This window comes from Bufo gargarizans, chromosome 5, assembly GCF_014858855.1.
Source record: "Bufo gargarizans isolate SCDJY-AF-19 chromosome 5, ASM1485885v1, whole genome shotgun sequence".
NCBI lineage: Eukaryota > Metazoa > Chordata > Amphibia > Anura > Bufonidae > Bufo > Bufo gargarizans.
In genome coordinates, this window is record NC_058084.1 from 398,666,941 (window position 1) to 398,684,389 (window position 17,449).

Below are 17,449 nucleotides of genomic sequence, written 5' to 3' on the forward strand. Positions count from 1 at the left end.
TAAAAAATGAAAACAAAAAAATTGAAACGTTTGAGCAACTTTAATAAAAAAAAAAATAAAAATCATTAGGCATCTGCACATCTGATCAAAATCATCATGAGGCGTCTACACAACCGTCGTAATAACCTGAAGAACTAATTCAGCAAATGTGTATTTAGTGTGAAACGTGAACAGTATAAATATAAACAAAAATTCCAAACTAAAATATTTTTTTCCTATATTTACAATATTAATATAAAAATGTAATATGAATTACATGGTACACATTTTTGTAAAAAATAAAACAATTTCTCCCACATAAATGATCTCCTACAGCGAGGTCAGTGATAAAAGTAAAAAAGTTATGGCTGTCGAAATGCAGAGAAGCCAATACGCAAAAATTGAGCTGGTTATTAAGGCCCTTTTAGGCTTGGCCATTAAGGGTTATATATAATTTTAAAGTTCATAACATATGAGAGAAATTGTCCATGACTATTATTACTTCCATGTCGTATCATTTTTTCCACAGGAGAATATGAAACTCTTAAAGGCTGTTCCAGATGTAGACGCATGGAAGATCTATATGGAGTACATGGACGACATTGTGACAGATGGACTGTATAAAACTATTCTTCATTCTTTGGAGTTCTTTGTAGACAACACAGATGATAGATTAAAGCCAGCTCCCCTATTTGAGGCACAAATGTGTCTTAGTGGTCATGAAATTGTATTTAAGCCCTCGTTACAGAAAGAAGATGGGGATGGTCTCTATGACCTCATGGAAGAGCTTCTTGGTGACATTTTTAAAATATCAGGACAAGTAAAAAGAATTGCCAAACATTTTGGTGAAGACAATTACCAGGTAAATCCACATGTAGATAGACTTCCAGGGGACCCATCATTTATTATAGGGGTACCTGATTTTTAGTCATAATAATGACCTATCCTCAGGATAGGTCGACAATATTAGATTGGCGGGGATCCGACTCTTGGCACCCTCACCGATCAGCTGTTTGAAAAGAAGGCAGTGCTCGTACGAGTGCTGCTTTCTCTTCTTTGTTGACCTGCTTGCGTCCGTGAGCAGGTGTAATTACAACTATGGCGTCCCCATTCACTTCTATGGGACGGCTCTGTCCTATTTACTTCAACAGACGGGAGCCATCCCATAAAAGTGAATGGGACGCCGTAGTTGCAGTTACACTGCTCGCCACTGCAGTTGCAAAGGCGAACGGGTAAACAGAGAATAGAAGGCAGCTGTCGTACGAGGACCCCGGCCTGTCTGATATTGATGACCTATCCTGAGGATAGGTCATCAATAGAAAAACATGAACAACCCTTTTAATGGAGTTCTGCTGTATAGTAATGCAACATTTTCTTTTTTTTTCATCTCTTTACTTACAAGATTTTTGCCAGTCTTTCTTTTTGAGAACACATGTAACACATGGCATTGGGTAATTCTTGTCCACCATGCACCATAGCCAGGGTTATGGATTGTCTGCTAACTACCTCAACCTACGGTGCTTTACTTCGAGTGTGTTACTTAGTTGGCCTTTAAAAGGGTTATCCGATATCTAAAATATCCCCCCCCCCCCGATGCCAGGGCCTCTTGTACGGATTATACTTACCTGCTCCCCAGCAGCCGCGTCACTCCTGATCCCTGCACGGCCGCCGCTGCATCTCCCTGTCACTCGGATCAAAACCAGTCAACGACGGGGGAGCTGCCAATAGTAGGCTGCAACAGTGACCAGCCCCAAGCCGGCTCGTCCCTATCGCAATCCTTCTCTTCAGTCTTCCACATCAAGAAGAGTTGCAAGGCCACTCTACACATTAGATTGTCAGCCGATCTCACCAACATCTAATGTGGCATGGAAGTCACAACTTTATCTGACATGTCTCCATAAAATGCACATTTAAATTCAGCATTGTTAAAAAAATGAAAATGCTAACAATGATAAATGTTAAAAATGTTTCTGCTCTGGTCTGTGTCACAGAACGACCTGGATGAGATGAGTGACCTCTCGGGTGTCCGACAAGGAATTATGGACAAGATAACAGTTGTTATTGGCAAAGTCTTGGATTTCAGAGGCACATACGATTCCTATTCACACCTGTGGACGGACGACAGGTCAGAGTTTATGAGACAATTTCTTCTATATGGTCATGTGTTAACATCAGAAGAAATTGAGGCTCATGTTGATGATGGGGTTCCAGAAAATCCACCCTCCATAGATCAGTTTAAAGAGCAGGTAAGAAGCAAGACTAAATGTCTGTCTGACTCCTACATCAGGTAATATGAAAAGTAAAGAATTTTTAAAATAATTTTCTTCTCATTCTAGATTGACATCTATGAAAACCTTTATACTCAGATGTTTTCATCTGAAGATACCAAGGTCTTTGAAAGTTGGTTCAGGCTGGATTTAAAGCCTTTTAAAATGAGCATGCTTGTGATCATACGAAAGTGGAGCTGGATGTTTAAAGAGCATCTTCTCAGATTTGTCGTTGACAGGTGAGCAGTTCCTGCATTTCTGGGCATTTTTGGCACGGCTGTATGTTTTTAGCTAACTCACCGTTATTTCACTGTAATTTGAATTCAATATAGAAGAAAGGGATGCAAATGAGCTCTTTACAAGCTCTGCCGCTAATGCCACCAGATTTAAGGCAGCTATCCCATAAGTCTCCAAGGAGAGATAGTAACCACCAAGTCCTGACTTGGGTCTCTCCACCTGTTAAGCCAGTGCTCACTGCTCTGCACTGATGAGGGGCAATATCCTGAAACAGCTGTCTGCAGATGAGTTGCTGGCTTATTTATTATCCAAGTCATGGTTCAAGGCCTATTTAACCCTTTCAATACCGGGCCATTTTTCACCCTAAATCCCAGGGTGGTAATAACTTTGGAACGCTTTTACTTATCCAAGCCATTCTGAGACTGTTTTCTAGTGACACATTGTACTTCATGACAGTGGTAAATTTGAGTCGATATATTTCACCTTTATTTATAAAATAATCCCAAATTTACCAAAAATTGGGAAAAATTCACAATGTTCTAAATTTGAATTTCTCTATTTTTTTAGACAGATAGTAATACCTCATAAAATGGTTATCATTCAACATTACCTATATGTCTGCTTTATGTTGGCATCATTTTGTAAATGTCATTTTATTTTTTTAGGACGTTAGAAGGCTTAGAATTTTAGAAGATATTTTTCATATTTTCAACAAAATTTCCAAAACCATTTTGTTAAGCACCAATTCAGTTATAAAGTGATTTTGAGGGGCTTATGTAATGGAAACCAACCATAAATTACCCAATTTTAGAAACTACACCCCTCAAATTATTAGAAACTTATGTTACAAACTTTTTTAACCCTTGAGGTGTTCCATAAGAATTAAAGGAAAATGGAGGTGAAATTTCAAAATTTCACTTTTTTGGTAGATAAACCTTAATATATATTACTCTAATTCTGCAGTTTACATAAATACCCCATATGTGGTGGTAAACTGCTCTATGGGCACGTGGCAATGGTCAGAAGGAAAGGAGCGCCATATGGATTTTGGAGGCAATTTCACTAGAATGGTTTTTAGGCACCATTTTGTATTTGAAAAGACCCTGACGTACCCTTAAGTGGAAACCCTCAAAAAGTGACCCCATTTTGGAAACTACACCCCTTAAAGAATATATTAAGTGGGGTACTGAGGACTTTGACCCCCCCTAAGCGTTTTACGGAATTTGGAAACACTTGGCTGTAAAAATGAAAAGTTTTGTTTCTTCCAATAAAATGTTGCTTTAGCCCCAAATTTTTCATTTTCACAAGGGGTAACAGGATAAAAAGCACCCCATAATTTGTTACCCATTTCCTCCTTAATATGGCAACAGCCCATATATGGTGGTAAACTGCTGTGGGGGCACATGGCATGGAAGAAGGGCTCATTTTTTGCGGCATGAGATGACTGTTTGATTGGTACCATTTTGGGGTAAATAAGACTTTTTGATCACTTGGTATTACAATTTTTCAGTGAAAGTGACCAGAAAATGGCTTTTTTGACACAGTTTTTTTTTTTTTTTACGGCGTTCACCTGACGGGGTGGATCATGTGATTTTAATTTTTTAATTTTTATTTTATTTTATATAGAGCCGGTTGATACGGACGCGGTGATACCTAATATATGTCAACTTTTTTTCTTTTTTTCCATATTTTTTTAAAAATTTGGTTCAGTGCTGACTGTGGCACTATGGCAGTATGGTCCGACATCGGTGAAAACACCGATGCTGGCGCATAGAGCAGGGGTCCGGCTATCAGTGACTGCCGGACTTCTGTAGCTGATCGGGCGGGCGTCGCTCCTGCGCCCGCCCGATCAGAGCGCCGCAGCTGTACTGTGCTGAAATTTCTGTCCCAAGTAACCGGCCCATACATGTACGGCGCTGGTATCTTACCGGTTAAAGGGTTGAACATTAACTTATAGGATAAATGCCTTACATCTGGTGGCATTAGTGGCAAAGCTTGTTAAAGGGGTTGTCCGGGTTCAGAGCTAAAACCGGACGTACCTCCATTTTCACACAGGCAGTCCCCCTGACTTGAGCATCGGAGTAGTTTATGCTCCGATGCTCTCCTTTGCCCTGCGCTAAATTGCGCAGGGCAAAGGCATTTTCCGGACTTCCGGTGACGTACCGGGCTCTCCATGGGGCTGCCTGTAAAACGGCTAGAGCAGAGCTAAAGCACTCCCATCAGCGCTGGTGACGTCACCGAACACACTGCCGTGGGGACGCCTCCACCCGGCAGTGTGTTATTGTAAACAAAAAAGCCCTTGCACTGCGCAATCTAGCATCTTATGCTCTGATGCTAACATCAGGGTTGCTGCCTGGGGGAAATTATGGGTATGTCCGGGTTCAGCTCTGAACCCGGACAACCCCTTTTAGAGCTCATTTGCATTATTTTCTTCCCAGAATTCCAGAGGAGCATGGTTGGCCTAAAAATCTCCTCACACAGACTAAGGCACTCTCTCCCCAAATCCTGAACTCAACATATAACTCAAATATGAAAGATGGAATTATTATTATTATTATTATCACTACATTATTATTAGCTCTGAATGCTATTGAAGCTTTGGAGTCCTGCTGTACTTTTTTCTCTGAGTTTAGGAGTCCAGGGATGTTTCATTGCAGTTCGGGAGGGTGAGGCTGGGTTCACATGTGACTGAACAACTGCAGATTTACGGTCATCAATTTTCATGCAGCAAATGTGCAGCGTTGTACAATACCAGTAAAATGGATGATATTTTATGAAATCCCATCCACTTGTTGCATAAAAAACTGCAGCAAAAATTTACTTGCGGTGTGGATTTTAAATCTGCAGTATGCCAATTTATGCTGCAGATCTCCCAAGTAGATTTCACCCTTTGGAATGAAGAGAATGATGTCCACTGACTTTTCTGCGGCAAAACAGCCTTGTAATACATGGGTATTTTTGTTGAGGTTTTTGCTGCAAAACCGCAGATTTTTTCACTGTATTTTCAGTCATGTGTGGACTTATCCTGAAAGTAATTTCAGAAATAATTAGATCTGTAATTAACCAAATCCCGCCACACTAACGCCGAAAGGCGTCAGTGCTGCGGCGCTCCCAGGTCACACTAACGCTGATTGGCGTCATCTCGCGTGAGCCGAGATTTCCTGTGAACGCGCGCTCACAGGAGCGTGCGTTCACAGGATTGCGTAGTTCACAAGTTCATCTGCAGCCTGCCGGCCGCGATCATTGGCTGGCAGGCTGTGGATTTTTGAATCGTCCAATTAAATGGTTATGTCAGACGCTATTTTGAAAATAGCGTCTGATATAACTGCTGCCTGGTCCTCTGGTGGTCCCTTTTGCTTGGATCGACCAGCAGAGGACACAGGCAGCTCTGTAAGTAGCACCAAATCACCACACTACACATTAGATATTACCCTGTCATTTATTTAACCCCTTATTTAGCACCTGATCACCCATATTAGACTCCCTGATCACCCCCTTATCCACCCCCCTGTCATTGATCACCCCCCCTGTTAGGGTCCTTCATCCCTGCCAGGTAGTTAGCTACTTGCTAGGTAGTTTAGCGCCCAGCCCACAGCACCGCAGTCACTGATTTGTCGCTGATCAGCGTCATCGCTGTCACTAATCAGCACTAGTACTATATAGTATCTGTAAGTGATCAAGACTGATCGCAATCAGATCTATCAGTACATTAGGGTCACCTTAGGTTCTACAAAAAACACAGTGTTCGCCCGATCAGGCCTGATCTTGTGCGCACACTTGCGTTCAGTCCGCCCCACCGCAGTGACAGAATTTTTTTTTCTGATCACTGCAAAAAACGTAAAATCGCTGCGCCGCTATAAAAGATCACTTTTGAGCTTTTTGGATCTTTATTAGCGATCGCAGCTTTACTTCGCAAGCACTCCTTTTTACTAGGTAGGTTTGCTCTTTTTCCCGGGTAGTCTCAGAGGAATACCCCCTAAATTTAGTGAACCCAAAATGTCAAACAAGGGGTATTCCGCTGAAGAGGCCTACAGGATTCTGACCGTGATGGATGAAAGCGATGGGGACGCCTTATCCGCTGAATCCAGTGGTTCAGAATATGAACCTGTAGACAGCAGTGGCACTCTAACCGCTAGCGAAGATGACGAGGTAGAGGTCCCTGCTACGGTCAGGCGTACCCGATCCCATGTCAGAGTTCTGCATACCCCGCATGATGATCCTCATTTGCAGCAGAGTGGTGCTAGCGCTGATCTTGCTTATGGTGCGGCATACACCAGCAGCGCAGCACACCCTGGACCTTCTACCAGCACTGCCGTATTCCCTGGTGAAGTGGCGAGCACCAGAAGGGCAGTTCCTGGCAAATCCTAATTGGCAATCCCCTGATTCCGCCGCACCCGTATTGCCCCCTTTCATCGCCCAGTCTGGAGTTCGCTTGGAGACGGCTCATTTAGGATTGGCCCTTCAGTTTTTTGAGCTGTTCTTCACCGCGGATCTCTATGACCTAGTTGTGGCTGAAACCAACCGCTACGCCACACAGTTTATTGCCGCCAATCCGGAAAGCTACTATGCCCAGCCTTTCCGGTGGAAACCAGTCACCGTTTCCGAGTTAAAAAAATTTTTGGGCCTTATCCTCAGCATGGGTCTAACTAAAAAAAATGTATTGCGGTCATATTGGTCTAAAGACCCAATACATTACATGCCCATGTTCTCTGCTGCAATGTCTAGGGCACGTTTTGAGGTCATCATGTGCTTTATGCATTTCGCTGACAATAGCACCTGTCATCCAAGAGGCCACCCTGCTTATGATCGGCTCCACAAAATTCGGCCCCTCATAGACCATTTGTCATCCAGATTTGCAGATGCGTATACCCCTAATCAAAACATCTGCATAGACGAGTCCCTAGTACATCTTACCGGGCGCCTTGGCATAAAACAGTACATCCCCAGCAAGCGCGCCCGGTATGGGGTCAAACTGTATAAGCTCTGTGAAAGGGCCACAGGCTATACATATCATTTTAGGGTCTATGAGGGAAAAGACTCAAAACTGGAGCCGGTCGGATGTCCTGACTACCTGGGGAGCAGTGGCAAGATTGTCTGGGACTTGGTGTCACCCTTATTCCACAAGGGGTACCACTTATACGTGGACAATTTTTACTCAAGCGTGGCCCTCTTTCGGCACTTGCATATAGTCGGAATTCAATGCTGTGGTACCGCGCGACCTAGTCGCCGGGGCTTCCCCCAACAGCTCGTTAGTACCCGACTTGCACGGGGGGAGAGGGCTGCCTTGTGTGACCAAGAACTGCTCGCGGTGAAGTGGAGGGACAAGAGGGACGTTTACCTTCTGTCCACCATTCACGCAGACACGACTGTACAAATTGAAAGGGCAACTGGTGTCATTGTGAAACCCCTCTCTGTCCACGACTATAACCTTCACATGGGAGGGGTGGACTTCAATGACCAGATGTTGGCTCCCTATTTAGTTTTCCCGCAGAACCAGACGCTGGTATAAGAAGGTGTCTGTTTATTTGATCCAATTGGCGATGTACAATAGTTTTGTTCTCTACAGTAAGGCTGGGAGAACAGGATCCTTCCTAAAATTCCAGGAAGAGATCATTTTGGAAATCCTGTATCCAGGAGGGTCCGTGCCCCAAGGCCCTGATGTAGTGAGCCGGCTACATGGCAGACACTTCCCGTCTGTCTATCCTGGTACCCCAACTCAACGTTCCCCAAGAAAAAGATGTTGTGTCTGTAGCAGGGGTGGAATAAGGCGTGACACCACCTTTTTTTGTCCTGACTGTCCTGACCAGTTTCCGCAAGTTCCACACTCAGGTACACTATTAGCATAGGGATTGCGTACACAGGACAGGCATACAGGGGTCCTAGGGCCCTTTCACACAGAGCTGCCACAAACCTCTCCTTTCACCTGGGACAAAGTGCATAATGCACTTCGCCACATGTTTGGGCGATTTGCGCTTTGCACATTGTTCCATGGGGAAGGAGAGGTTTGTCCAATAAAGGTAAAAAAAAAATCACCGGTAAGCAAAAAAGTTATTGTTCTGTTTCAAAAGTTTATAAAAGTTAATGTTCTCTAAAGTTAATGTTAATAAATTTATTGCGTTGCGGCCTGTTTTTTTTTTTTTACCTTCTAGGTGGACCAAGCAATCAAGCAGCTGCAGCACTGATGTGCATTCTGACAGAAGCATTGCACTGCTGTCAGATTACACAAAAGTCAGTGTATGCGGCGCTGCAAGACGAGATTTCTCCTCTGCAGTAAAAGATACGTTGGCAAGGCATATGAGCTGAGGAGGAGGCGGTGTTCATATGCTTTGGCAAACACTTTGTATGTAAAAAAAAATATAAAAAATCCCGGCAATGATTTATTCATCCACATCGATTGATGTGAATGGAGAAATCTGGTTTGCCAGGGCATACGAGCTAAGTGGGTATGGATGTTGGGCGGAGCTCCTATGTCCTGGCAGACGCCTTTCCCCTCCTTTTTTTTTTTTGGGGGCAAAGATTTTTTTTATCCACATTGATCGATGCGAATGAAGAAATCTGTGCCGTTCATTTTTTTCTTTCAGCCCAGAGGCTGAACGGAAAAAAAAATCTCATTACCTGTATGCTCAATATAAGGAGAATAGCAGAAACTCCTAATGCTGGCCATACATGTAATGATTGCGGAGACCCTCAAATGCCAGGGCAGTACAAACACCCCACAAATGACCCCATTTTGGAAAGAAGACACCCCAAGGTATTCGCTGAGGGGCATATTGAGTCCATGAAAGTTTTAAATTTTTGACCCAAGTTAGCGGAAATTGAGACTTAGTGAGAAAAAAAAATAATAAAAAAAAAATTTCCGCTAACTTATGCCCAAAAAATTTTTTTTATGAACTCGCCAGGCCCCTCATTGAATACCTTGGGGTGTCTTCTTTCCAAAATGGGGTCACATGTGGGGTATTTATACTGCCCTGGCTTTTTAGGGGCCCTAAAGCGTGAGAAGAAGTCTGGGATCCAAATGTCTAAAAATGCCCTCCTAAAAGAAATTTGGGCACCTTTGCGCATCTAGGCTGCAAAAAAGTGTCACACATGTGGTATCGCTGTACTCAGGAGAAGTTGGGGAATGTGTTTTGGGGTGTCATTTTACATATACCCATGCTGGGTGAGATAAATATCTTGGTCAAATGCCAACTTTGTATAAAAAAATGGGAAATGTTGTCTTTTGCCAAGATATTTCTCTCACCCAGCATGGGTATATGTAAAATGACACCCCAAAACACATTCCCCAACTTCTCCTGAGTACGGCGATACCAGATGTGAGACACTTTTTTGCAGCCAAGGTGGGCAAAGGGGCACATATTCCAAAGAGCACCTTTCGGATTTCACCGGTCATTTTTTACAGATTTTGATTGCAAACTACTTCTCTCGCATATGGGCCCCTAACATGCCAGGGCAGTATAACTACCCCACAAGTGACCCCATTTTGGAAAGAAGACACCCCAAGGTATTCCGTGAGGGGCATGGCGAGTTCCTAGAATTTTTTATTTTTTGTCGCAAGTTAGTGGAATATGAGACTTTGTAAGGAAATAAAAAAAAATCAAAGAAAATCATCATTTTCCGCTAACTTATGACAAAAAATAAAAAATTCTAGGAACTCGCCATGCCCCTCACGGAATACCTTGGGGTGTCTTCTTTCCAAAATGGGGTCACTTGTGGGGTAGTTATACTGCCCTGGCATGTTAGGGGCCCATATGCGTGAGAAGTAGTTTGCAATCAAAATCTGTAAAAAATGACCAGTGAAATCCGAAAGGTGCTCTTTGGAATGTGTGTCCCTTTGCCCACCTTGGCTGCAAAAAAGTGTCACACATGTGGTATCGCCGTACTCAGGAGAAGTTGGGGAATGTGTTTTGGGGTGTCATTTTACATATACCCATGCTGGGTGAGATAAATATCTTGGTCAAATGCCAACTTTGTATAAAAAAATGGGAAATGTTGTCTTTTGCCAAGATATTTCTCTCACCCAGCATGGGTATATGTAAAATGACACCCCAAAACACATTCCCCAACTTCTCCTGAGTACGGCTATACCAGATGTGTGACACTTTTTTGCAGCCTAGGTGGGCAAAGGGACCCACATTCCAAAGTGCACCTTTCGGATTTCACCGGTCATTTTTTACAGATTTTGATTTCAAACTTCTTCTCACACATCTGGGCCCCTAAATTGCCAGGGCAGTATAACTACCCCACAAGTGACCCCATTTTGGAAAGAAGACACCCCAAGGTATTTTGTGATGGGCATAGTGAGTTCATGGAAGTTTTTATTTTTTGTCACAAGTTAGTGGAATATGAGACTTTGTAAGAAAAAAAAAATCATCATTTTCTGCTAACTTGTGACAAAAAATAAAAAGTTCTATGAACTCACTATGCCCATCAGCGAATACCTTAGGGTGTCTACTTTCCGAAATGGGGTCATTTGTGGGGTTTTTCTACTGTCTGGGCATTGTAGAACCTCAGGAAACATGACAGGTGCTCAGAAAGTCAGAGCTGCTTCAAAAAGCGGAAATTCACATTTTTGTACCATAGTTTGTAAACGCTATAAATTTTACCCAAACATTTTTTTTTTATCAAAGACATGTAGAACAATAAATTTAGTGAAAAATGTATATATGGATGTTGTTTGTTTTTTTTTGCAAAATTTTACAACTGAAAGTGAAAAATGTCATTTTTTTGCAAAAAAATCGTTACATTTCGATTAATAACAAAAAAAGTAAAAATGTCAGCAGCAATGAAATACCACCCAATGAAAGCTCTGTTAGTGAGAAGAAAAGGAGGTAAAATTCATTTGGGTGGTAAGTTGAATGACCGAGCAATAAACCGCTAAAGTTGTGGAGTGCCGATTTGTAAAAAAGGGCCTGGTCACTAGGGGGGTATAAACCTGTGGTCCTTAAGTGGTTAAAGAGGTTGTGCAACCAGTAATATTGATGACCTAGCTTCTGGATAGGTCATCAACATCAATATCTGATCGTTGGGGGTCTGATTCTGGGCACCTCCTCCGATCAGGTGTTTGTAGAGGAGGTGCTTATACGAGCACTACTTCTTCAAGATTACACTGCCTATCATCTCGGAAGTCTCAGAGGCACAGTGTAATTACAAGTGTTTGTTCCTTTTTAAGTGAATGGAACAAGTACTTGTAATTACACTGCGCTGCCGCTGCAAGTGAGACAACGCACTGTGTAATGTTGAAGTGGAAGCAGTGTTCGTACGAGCTTGGCCTCCTCTTCAAACATCTGATTGTCGGGGGGTGCCAGGACGCGGACCCTCACCAATCAGATATTGATGACCTATCCTGAGGATTTTATTGGCAACACAACCCCTTTAAATCTGTGTCTTGTCAGCTAACCATGAATTATTGTTCAAGACCGTGTGACAGATTTGTCTCTAAGGGAAGGTGACATCTAACTCACCTTGTAACATCCTGTATGTCTTATTTGCCTAAAATGTTAAAGGGGTTGTCTGGTTTCCAATATTGATGACCTGTCCTCAGCATAGGTCATCAATATCAGATTGGCAGGGGTCTGACTTCCAGCACCCCTGCCATTCAGCTGTTTGAAGAGACCACAGCTCTTATGAGCTCTTTTGAACATTGCATTCTCTTCACTGTTTACCTGCTCGCCATCGGCATTGCAGCGTGAGCAGTGTAATAAAAGCTCCTCTGTCCCTTTCACTTGAACGGGCCGGAGGAGCTGTAATTACACTGCTCTCCACTGCACTGTCAGCGACAAGCAAGTTAACATTGAAGAGAATGCAGTGCTCATACAACCGCTGCAGTCTCTTCAAACAGCTGATCGGCGCAGGTGCTAGGAGTTAGAGCCCTGCCAATCTGGAATTGATGACCTATCTTTAGAACAGGTCATCAATATTGGAAACCGGACAACCCCTTTAAAACATCTTCAGTAATCAAACATTTTATCTTGTTTTAAACAGTAAATGATAGGAAGGAGGGAGATGAAGCTGCAGTTTCTCCCTCTCATTGTTCCTGTGACACAGCATGCTGTGAGAGTGGAGAAGGAGCAAAGGTTGTGTGATCTCGGCCAAACCTCGATCTCATATCACTGATCTGATTTTAATATATGCTGGTTGTATGTTTTTTTTTCCCATTTTCCTATTGAAGTCAGTTGTTTGGAAAAAAGACTCACAGAAACATTATTAAAACAAGTGTATGTGACATTTGTGTTAATAATAGTCGGTTTTTTGTAATCTGTTTGTCTAAAACAATGAAACTATTTTGTGCTATAAAATCTTTCCTTGTCTATTTTAATTGGTACAATGTAAATTGGGCTCTGCTTCTGTTAGTGTCATCAGAGCCATGACCAATATGGCAGAATTATTTTCAAATAGATCCCAAATTAAGGGCTTATGCACACAAACGTATGTATTTTACGGTCCTTAAAAAACGTATTGCGTTTGTTTTGTTTTTTGCGGATCCATTGTAACAAAAGAAAACAAGAATAGGTTATGTTTTGTCTTTTTTGGGCAATGGCAATGGGCACATACAGAAACTGAATGCACACAGACTCCTTTACCCTTTTTTTGCGGACCAGTTGATATGAATAGTTCCGCATACAGGCCACAAAAATAAAAAGACGGAATAGACAGAAAAAAACTACGTTCGTGTGCATGAGCCCTAAACCTGAAGGATCTCATTGACGGGTTTGCAGTATTTTTGGTGATGAGAATAGCATTGTGGCATACGCTGCTCCTGCTGTCAAAGACAACTGACAGAGTTGGAAAAAATGTGAACAGAGCAGTTTTCTCCTTAGCATGCCCTGAGCTGGAGGATGAGACTAGCTGCTTATCATGTTCGTCCATAGAAGAAAGCAGATTATGCGCCCTTACAGTAGGCACTATAGGAACTTCGTAAGGGTGTATACACTACTGGAGCAGGTGGTAATACAGGTCCGAGTCACACTTTGTTTTTATTGTTGTGTACTAATAAACAGTCCAACAAATCATGTTTTCCAAACACTTTTGAGCAAGTCAGTTAAACGGGAGGTGTCATCAGATAGTGACCTATTGTTTAAACGTTTTAGTGTTTAAAAATAAAATAAAAAATTATAATATTTTACATTTTCATGTCAATATCGATATTCAAACAAAACCCATAAAATATAGCAGTTTTTGCACTGGCCACTATGCCTAATAATAGGTGCCACTTCACTTTACTGCAATAATCTGCTTATATGTCATTCTAATCCTGCTGTAATGATATCAGCTCTGTGTATAGATAAGACAGAATCCACCATTCACAATAGGTGATTGTCAAAACATATCTACTCGTTGCTTGTAAAATGACCAAGCAAAACTCTCCCATAGAAGTCAATGAGGTCCCCTCCAGAGGATTGTGATGCTTTCTAATGGCTGTTAAGAACAGCTCAGGCAAGATGACCGCCCCCATAATTATTTTCAGAAAATAGAATAAGAAAATCTGCAATAAGAAAATTAAAACAGATTAGAAAAAAAAAGGATATGTGTCACTATCTGGTTTTAACTTGCAGATACAGTTTTTGGTGACACATTTCCTTTAAATAACTGTCGAGAAAGTCACTTATCTTCACTTGAGGTAAATGCAAGCAGCACAGATCATTTATGCAAAAAAGGCACAATAATTATTTACATGATCGAACGGTAAAAAAAAGGTTATGACTTTCAAAGATGCATGTACTAAAAACTAGCAATGCACCTGGTCAGGAAGAGGGGGTAAATGGCCCGGTCCTGAACTAGTTAATGGACTTGTTCAAAAGTATTACACTGCCAGTTGATCGTTAACGAACGTTGCTACGAATGCTCATTAGCGATCGTGTATCAGAAAATCTTCCGGTGTAATACAACCTTAGACTCTCTCTCACTCAGATTCAGTCAGAAGCTGCATACAGGACATTATGGAGAAATAGTGAACAGTAAAGATGTGAATAAAGCAGTCGGGGTGAGATAGAAAACTTACTATTAGCTGCCAAATGTGCTGAATGATTCCAGTGATGTCTGGGCTCTGTACGCTTTCTCCTTCCCTCTGCACTCTCCATAGATTTCAATGGGATGATTTAATCTAAACAGATTTCTCATGAATTTAAGAGAGAAAGTTAGCTTAGAAAAGGGAGTCGGTGGAAAGAAACAACTGGAAACACTAGAAATATTTTTTTCTTCTAAGATATATTACATAGTTTCTTATAGTCACCCATACTATAGATTTATGCAACATTGCCTAAAACTACAGTGACCATTACAATTTTAATTTTTATTTGTAACACACAAACTTGTTTTGTATTTTCATAGTTTGTCTGACCTGGAGGAATTTATTATAGTGACAGATTCTGGTCTTCAGCAGAAAGTGCCCGAAGGAAACTATGCTGCACTTGTTGGCGTTATGGAGCACATTCTGGCCGTGAGAGACAGACAAGCAGCAACTGATGAGCTTTTTGAACCCATCAAACAGACCATTGCCTTGTTAGAAAGTTATGGACAAAAACTGCCAGATCAGATTTACACACAGCTGGAGGTAACTCTTCTAGAATTTTGTGCTGTGACTTCCTATGCCTTCTTCCCACAGTCACGGAAATTACCATGAATAAGTTAAATCACTGACTGGATAGAACCCAGCGATCTTCTCATTAGAACTTAATGTAGCATTTGTACAGTGAAATTTTTTAATACAAATATGGAAAAATCCAGCTACTTACATGCACTTACAGTTTATTAACCCGTCATTACTTTCTGTTCTCCAAAATGTGCTGAGAGTCTCCACAGTTTAGGCTACATTCACAACGCTCCCTGCGCATATGTCATCATATCCATAGGACCCCATGTACTGACCAGAGGCCAAAAGAGTGTTGGTATATTCTGCTGTATGGAATTGTGCATACCACCCTAGAGGCATCCCTCAAATTAGAATAATCCACTGTATATTTATTTTATTTTATTTTTTACATTGAAGGTTATAGGTAGAGATGAGCAAATTTCATATTTAGAAATTCGTTCACGCTTCCTTTACTTTGGACTCCCCTGCATAACGGAAACGGACGGATCCATTTTGCAGCCCATAGACTTCTATTATGATGGAATGAATAATGAAATGCCTCTAAAGGCATTCCGTTATGCATTCCGTCATTGAATTGCGTTATGGTCCATAACGCAATTCACCTTTTACCAGTAAATGAAGCGTGAACAAATTTGGCTCATCTCTATTTATGGGCAACTTATGGCATCTCTATAAAGAGATGGACCATAATAGGTCCATCCTAGGACCTGTATGGACCTTCTTTTTATTTTCAGTACTCTGACTTGAAATTCTATATACATCTTTCATCTATATCGTGGGCACTGTCTCCAAAATTAATAGGTGGACAATTACCTCTTTGTGCCTCATATATAGTAAATTCTGTGGCAGAACAAAAAAATGAACTTTAACAAAGTCTTGCCATGTAGTCTTAAAATGCGTTTTTGCTCCTTTTTTTACATTACCTTCTGTAGGAGCTACCAGAAAAATGGAACAACACCAAAAAAACAGCAGTTACTGTGAAACATGACCTGTCTCCTCTGCAGATAGCAGAGGTTTCTGTTGTCAGGAAAAGATGTGTTGCTTTTGATGTAAGTAAAGTTCTAGATTACTTTATGTATTTTACAGTTCATATCATAGACATATTCTATATTCCTTATGATTTTTTTTTCCCCCCCCCCAGTTGAAACAGAATAATTTCAGGGAGATGTTTTGCCTGGAAACTCCATTCTCGTACAATTCTCAGAATCCATATATTCTTCTGGATAAGGTATGTAAAATAAGCCGTCAACAACTGTTGCTAATGCCGCACTTTAGATATTAAAGGGAATGGGAGGGATTTATTAAAGAGAATCTGTTACAAGGGCAAGGTTTCCTCCGGGTACTCTGGTTTCCTCCCACACTCCAAAGACATACTGATAGGGAAGATTGTGAGCCCCATTGGGGACAGCTTGATGCTAATGTCTGTAAAGCGCTACATAAGTGCGTAAAGTGCATAAAAGCAATAAAATAAATAATAAAGAGCAACATAAACTAGTGACAGGTCCCCTTAGCAAAATGCTGGGTCACTTTCCTTATTGACCCAGCCGTTTTGCCAAAACCTTGTGCTAAACAGCTCCAGTGCTTTCCGAACGAGCCCCCATATTCATGAGCTCATGGTTGGCCCACCTGCTGCTGATTAATGTGGGACAAAACTGTGAATCAGAGACCGTGAGCAGTGGGCAGGGAAAGCAGTGAGCTCATAAATATGGGTACTCGTTCAGCATGCGCTGGAGCTGTTAGGCACACGGGCGTTGGGGGTGCGTTGCGGGAACATGCATGATTTTCCCCGCAAGTGCCAAGCGTTTCAATGCAAAGCGTTTTATTATTTTCCCTTATCACATGGTTATAAGGGAAAATAATAGCATTCTTTAATACAGAATGCTTAGTAGAAGGTCAATTGAGGGTTAAAAAATAAAAATTAACTCGCCTCCTCCAATTGATCGCGTAGCTGCCAGTCTCCTGTTCTTTCTTCAGAACCTGTCAAAGGACCTGTGGTGACGTCACTGAGCTCATCACATGGTCCATCGTGTATCATGTGATGAGCACAGTGATGTGACCACAGGTCCTTTGACAGGTCCTGAAAAAAGAACAGGAGACTGGCAGCTACACGATCAATTGGAGGAGGTGAGTTAAATTTTATTTTTTAACCCTCAATTGACCTTCTCCTAAGCATTCTGTATTATAACAATGTGATAAGGGAAAATAATACAGTGAATAGACTTTCATCCTAGCAACCATGCATGAAAATCGCACCGCATCCGCACTTGCTTGCGGATGCTTGCGATTTTCACGCAGCCCCTTTCACTTCTATGGGGCCTGCAGTGCGCACAATATAGAGCATGCTGCGATTTTCACGGACAAATGATGCGTTAAAATC

At 41.7% G+C, this 17,449-nt stretch overlaps 1 protein-coding gene across 1 annotated transcript in view; it reads left to right on the forward strand.

Annotated features, from left to right (window-relative positions):
* The window catches only part of DNAH11 (dynein axonemal heavy chain 11), a 268,017-nt gene that overhangs the window by 46,996 nt on the left and 203,572 nt on the right, over positions 1–17,449 (forward strand). Inside the window, 6 exon segments of the mRNA XM_044293255.1 lie at positions 509–841; positions 1,971–2,225; positions 2,316–2,485; positions 14,811–15,033; positions 16,005–16,121; positions 16,214–16,300. Coding sequence (XP_044149190.1) covers positions 509–841; positions 1,971–2,225; positions 2,316–2,485; positions 14,811–15,033; positions 16,005–16,121; positions 16,214–16,300 — 1,185 coding nt within the window.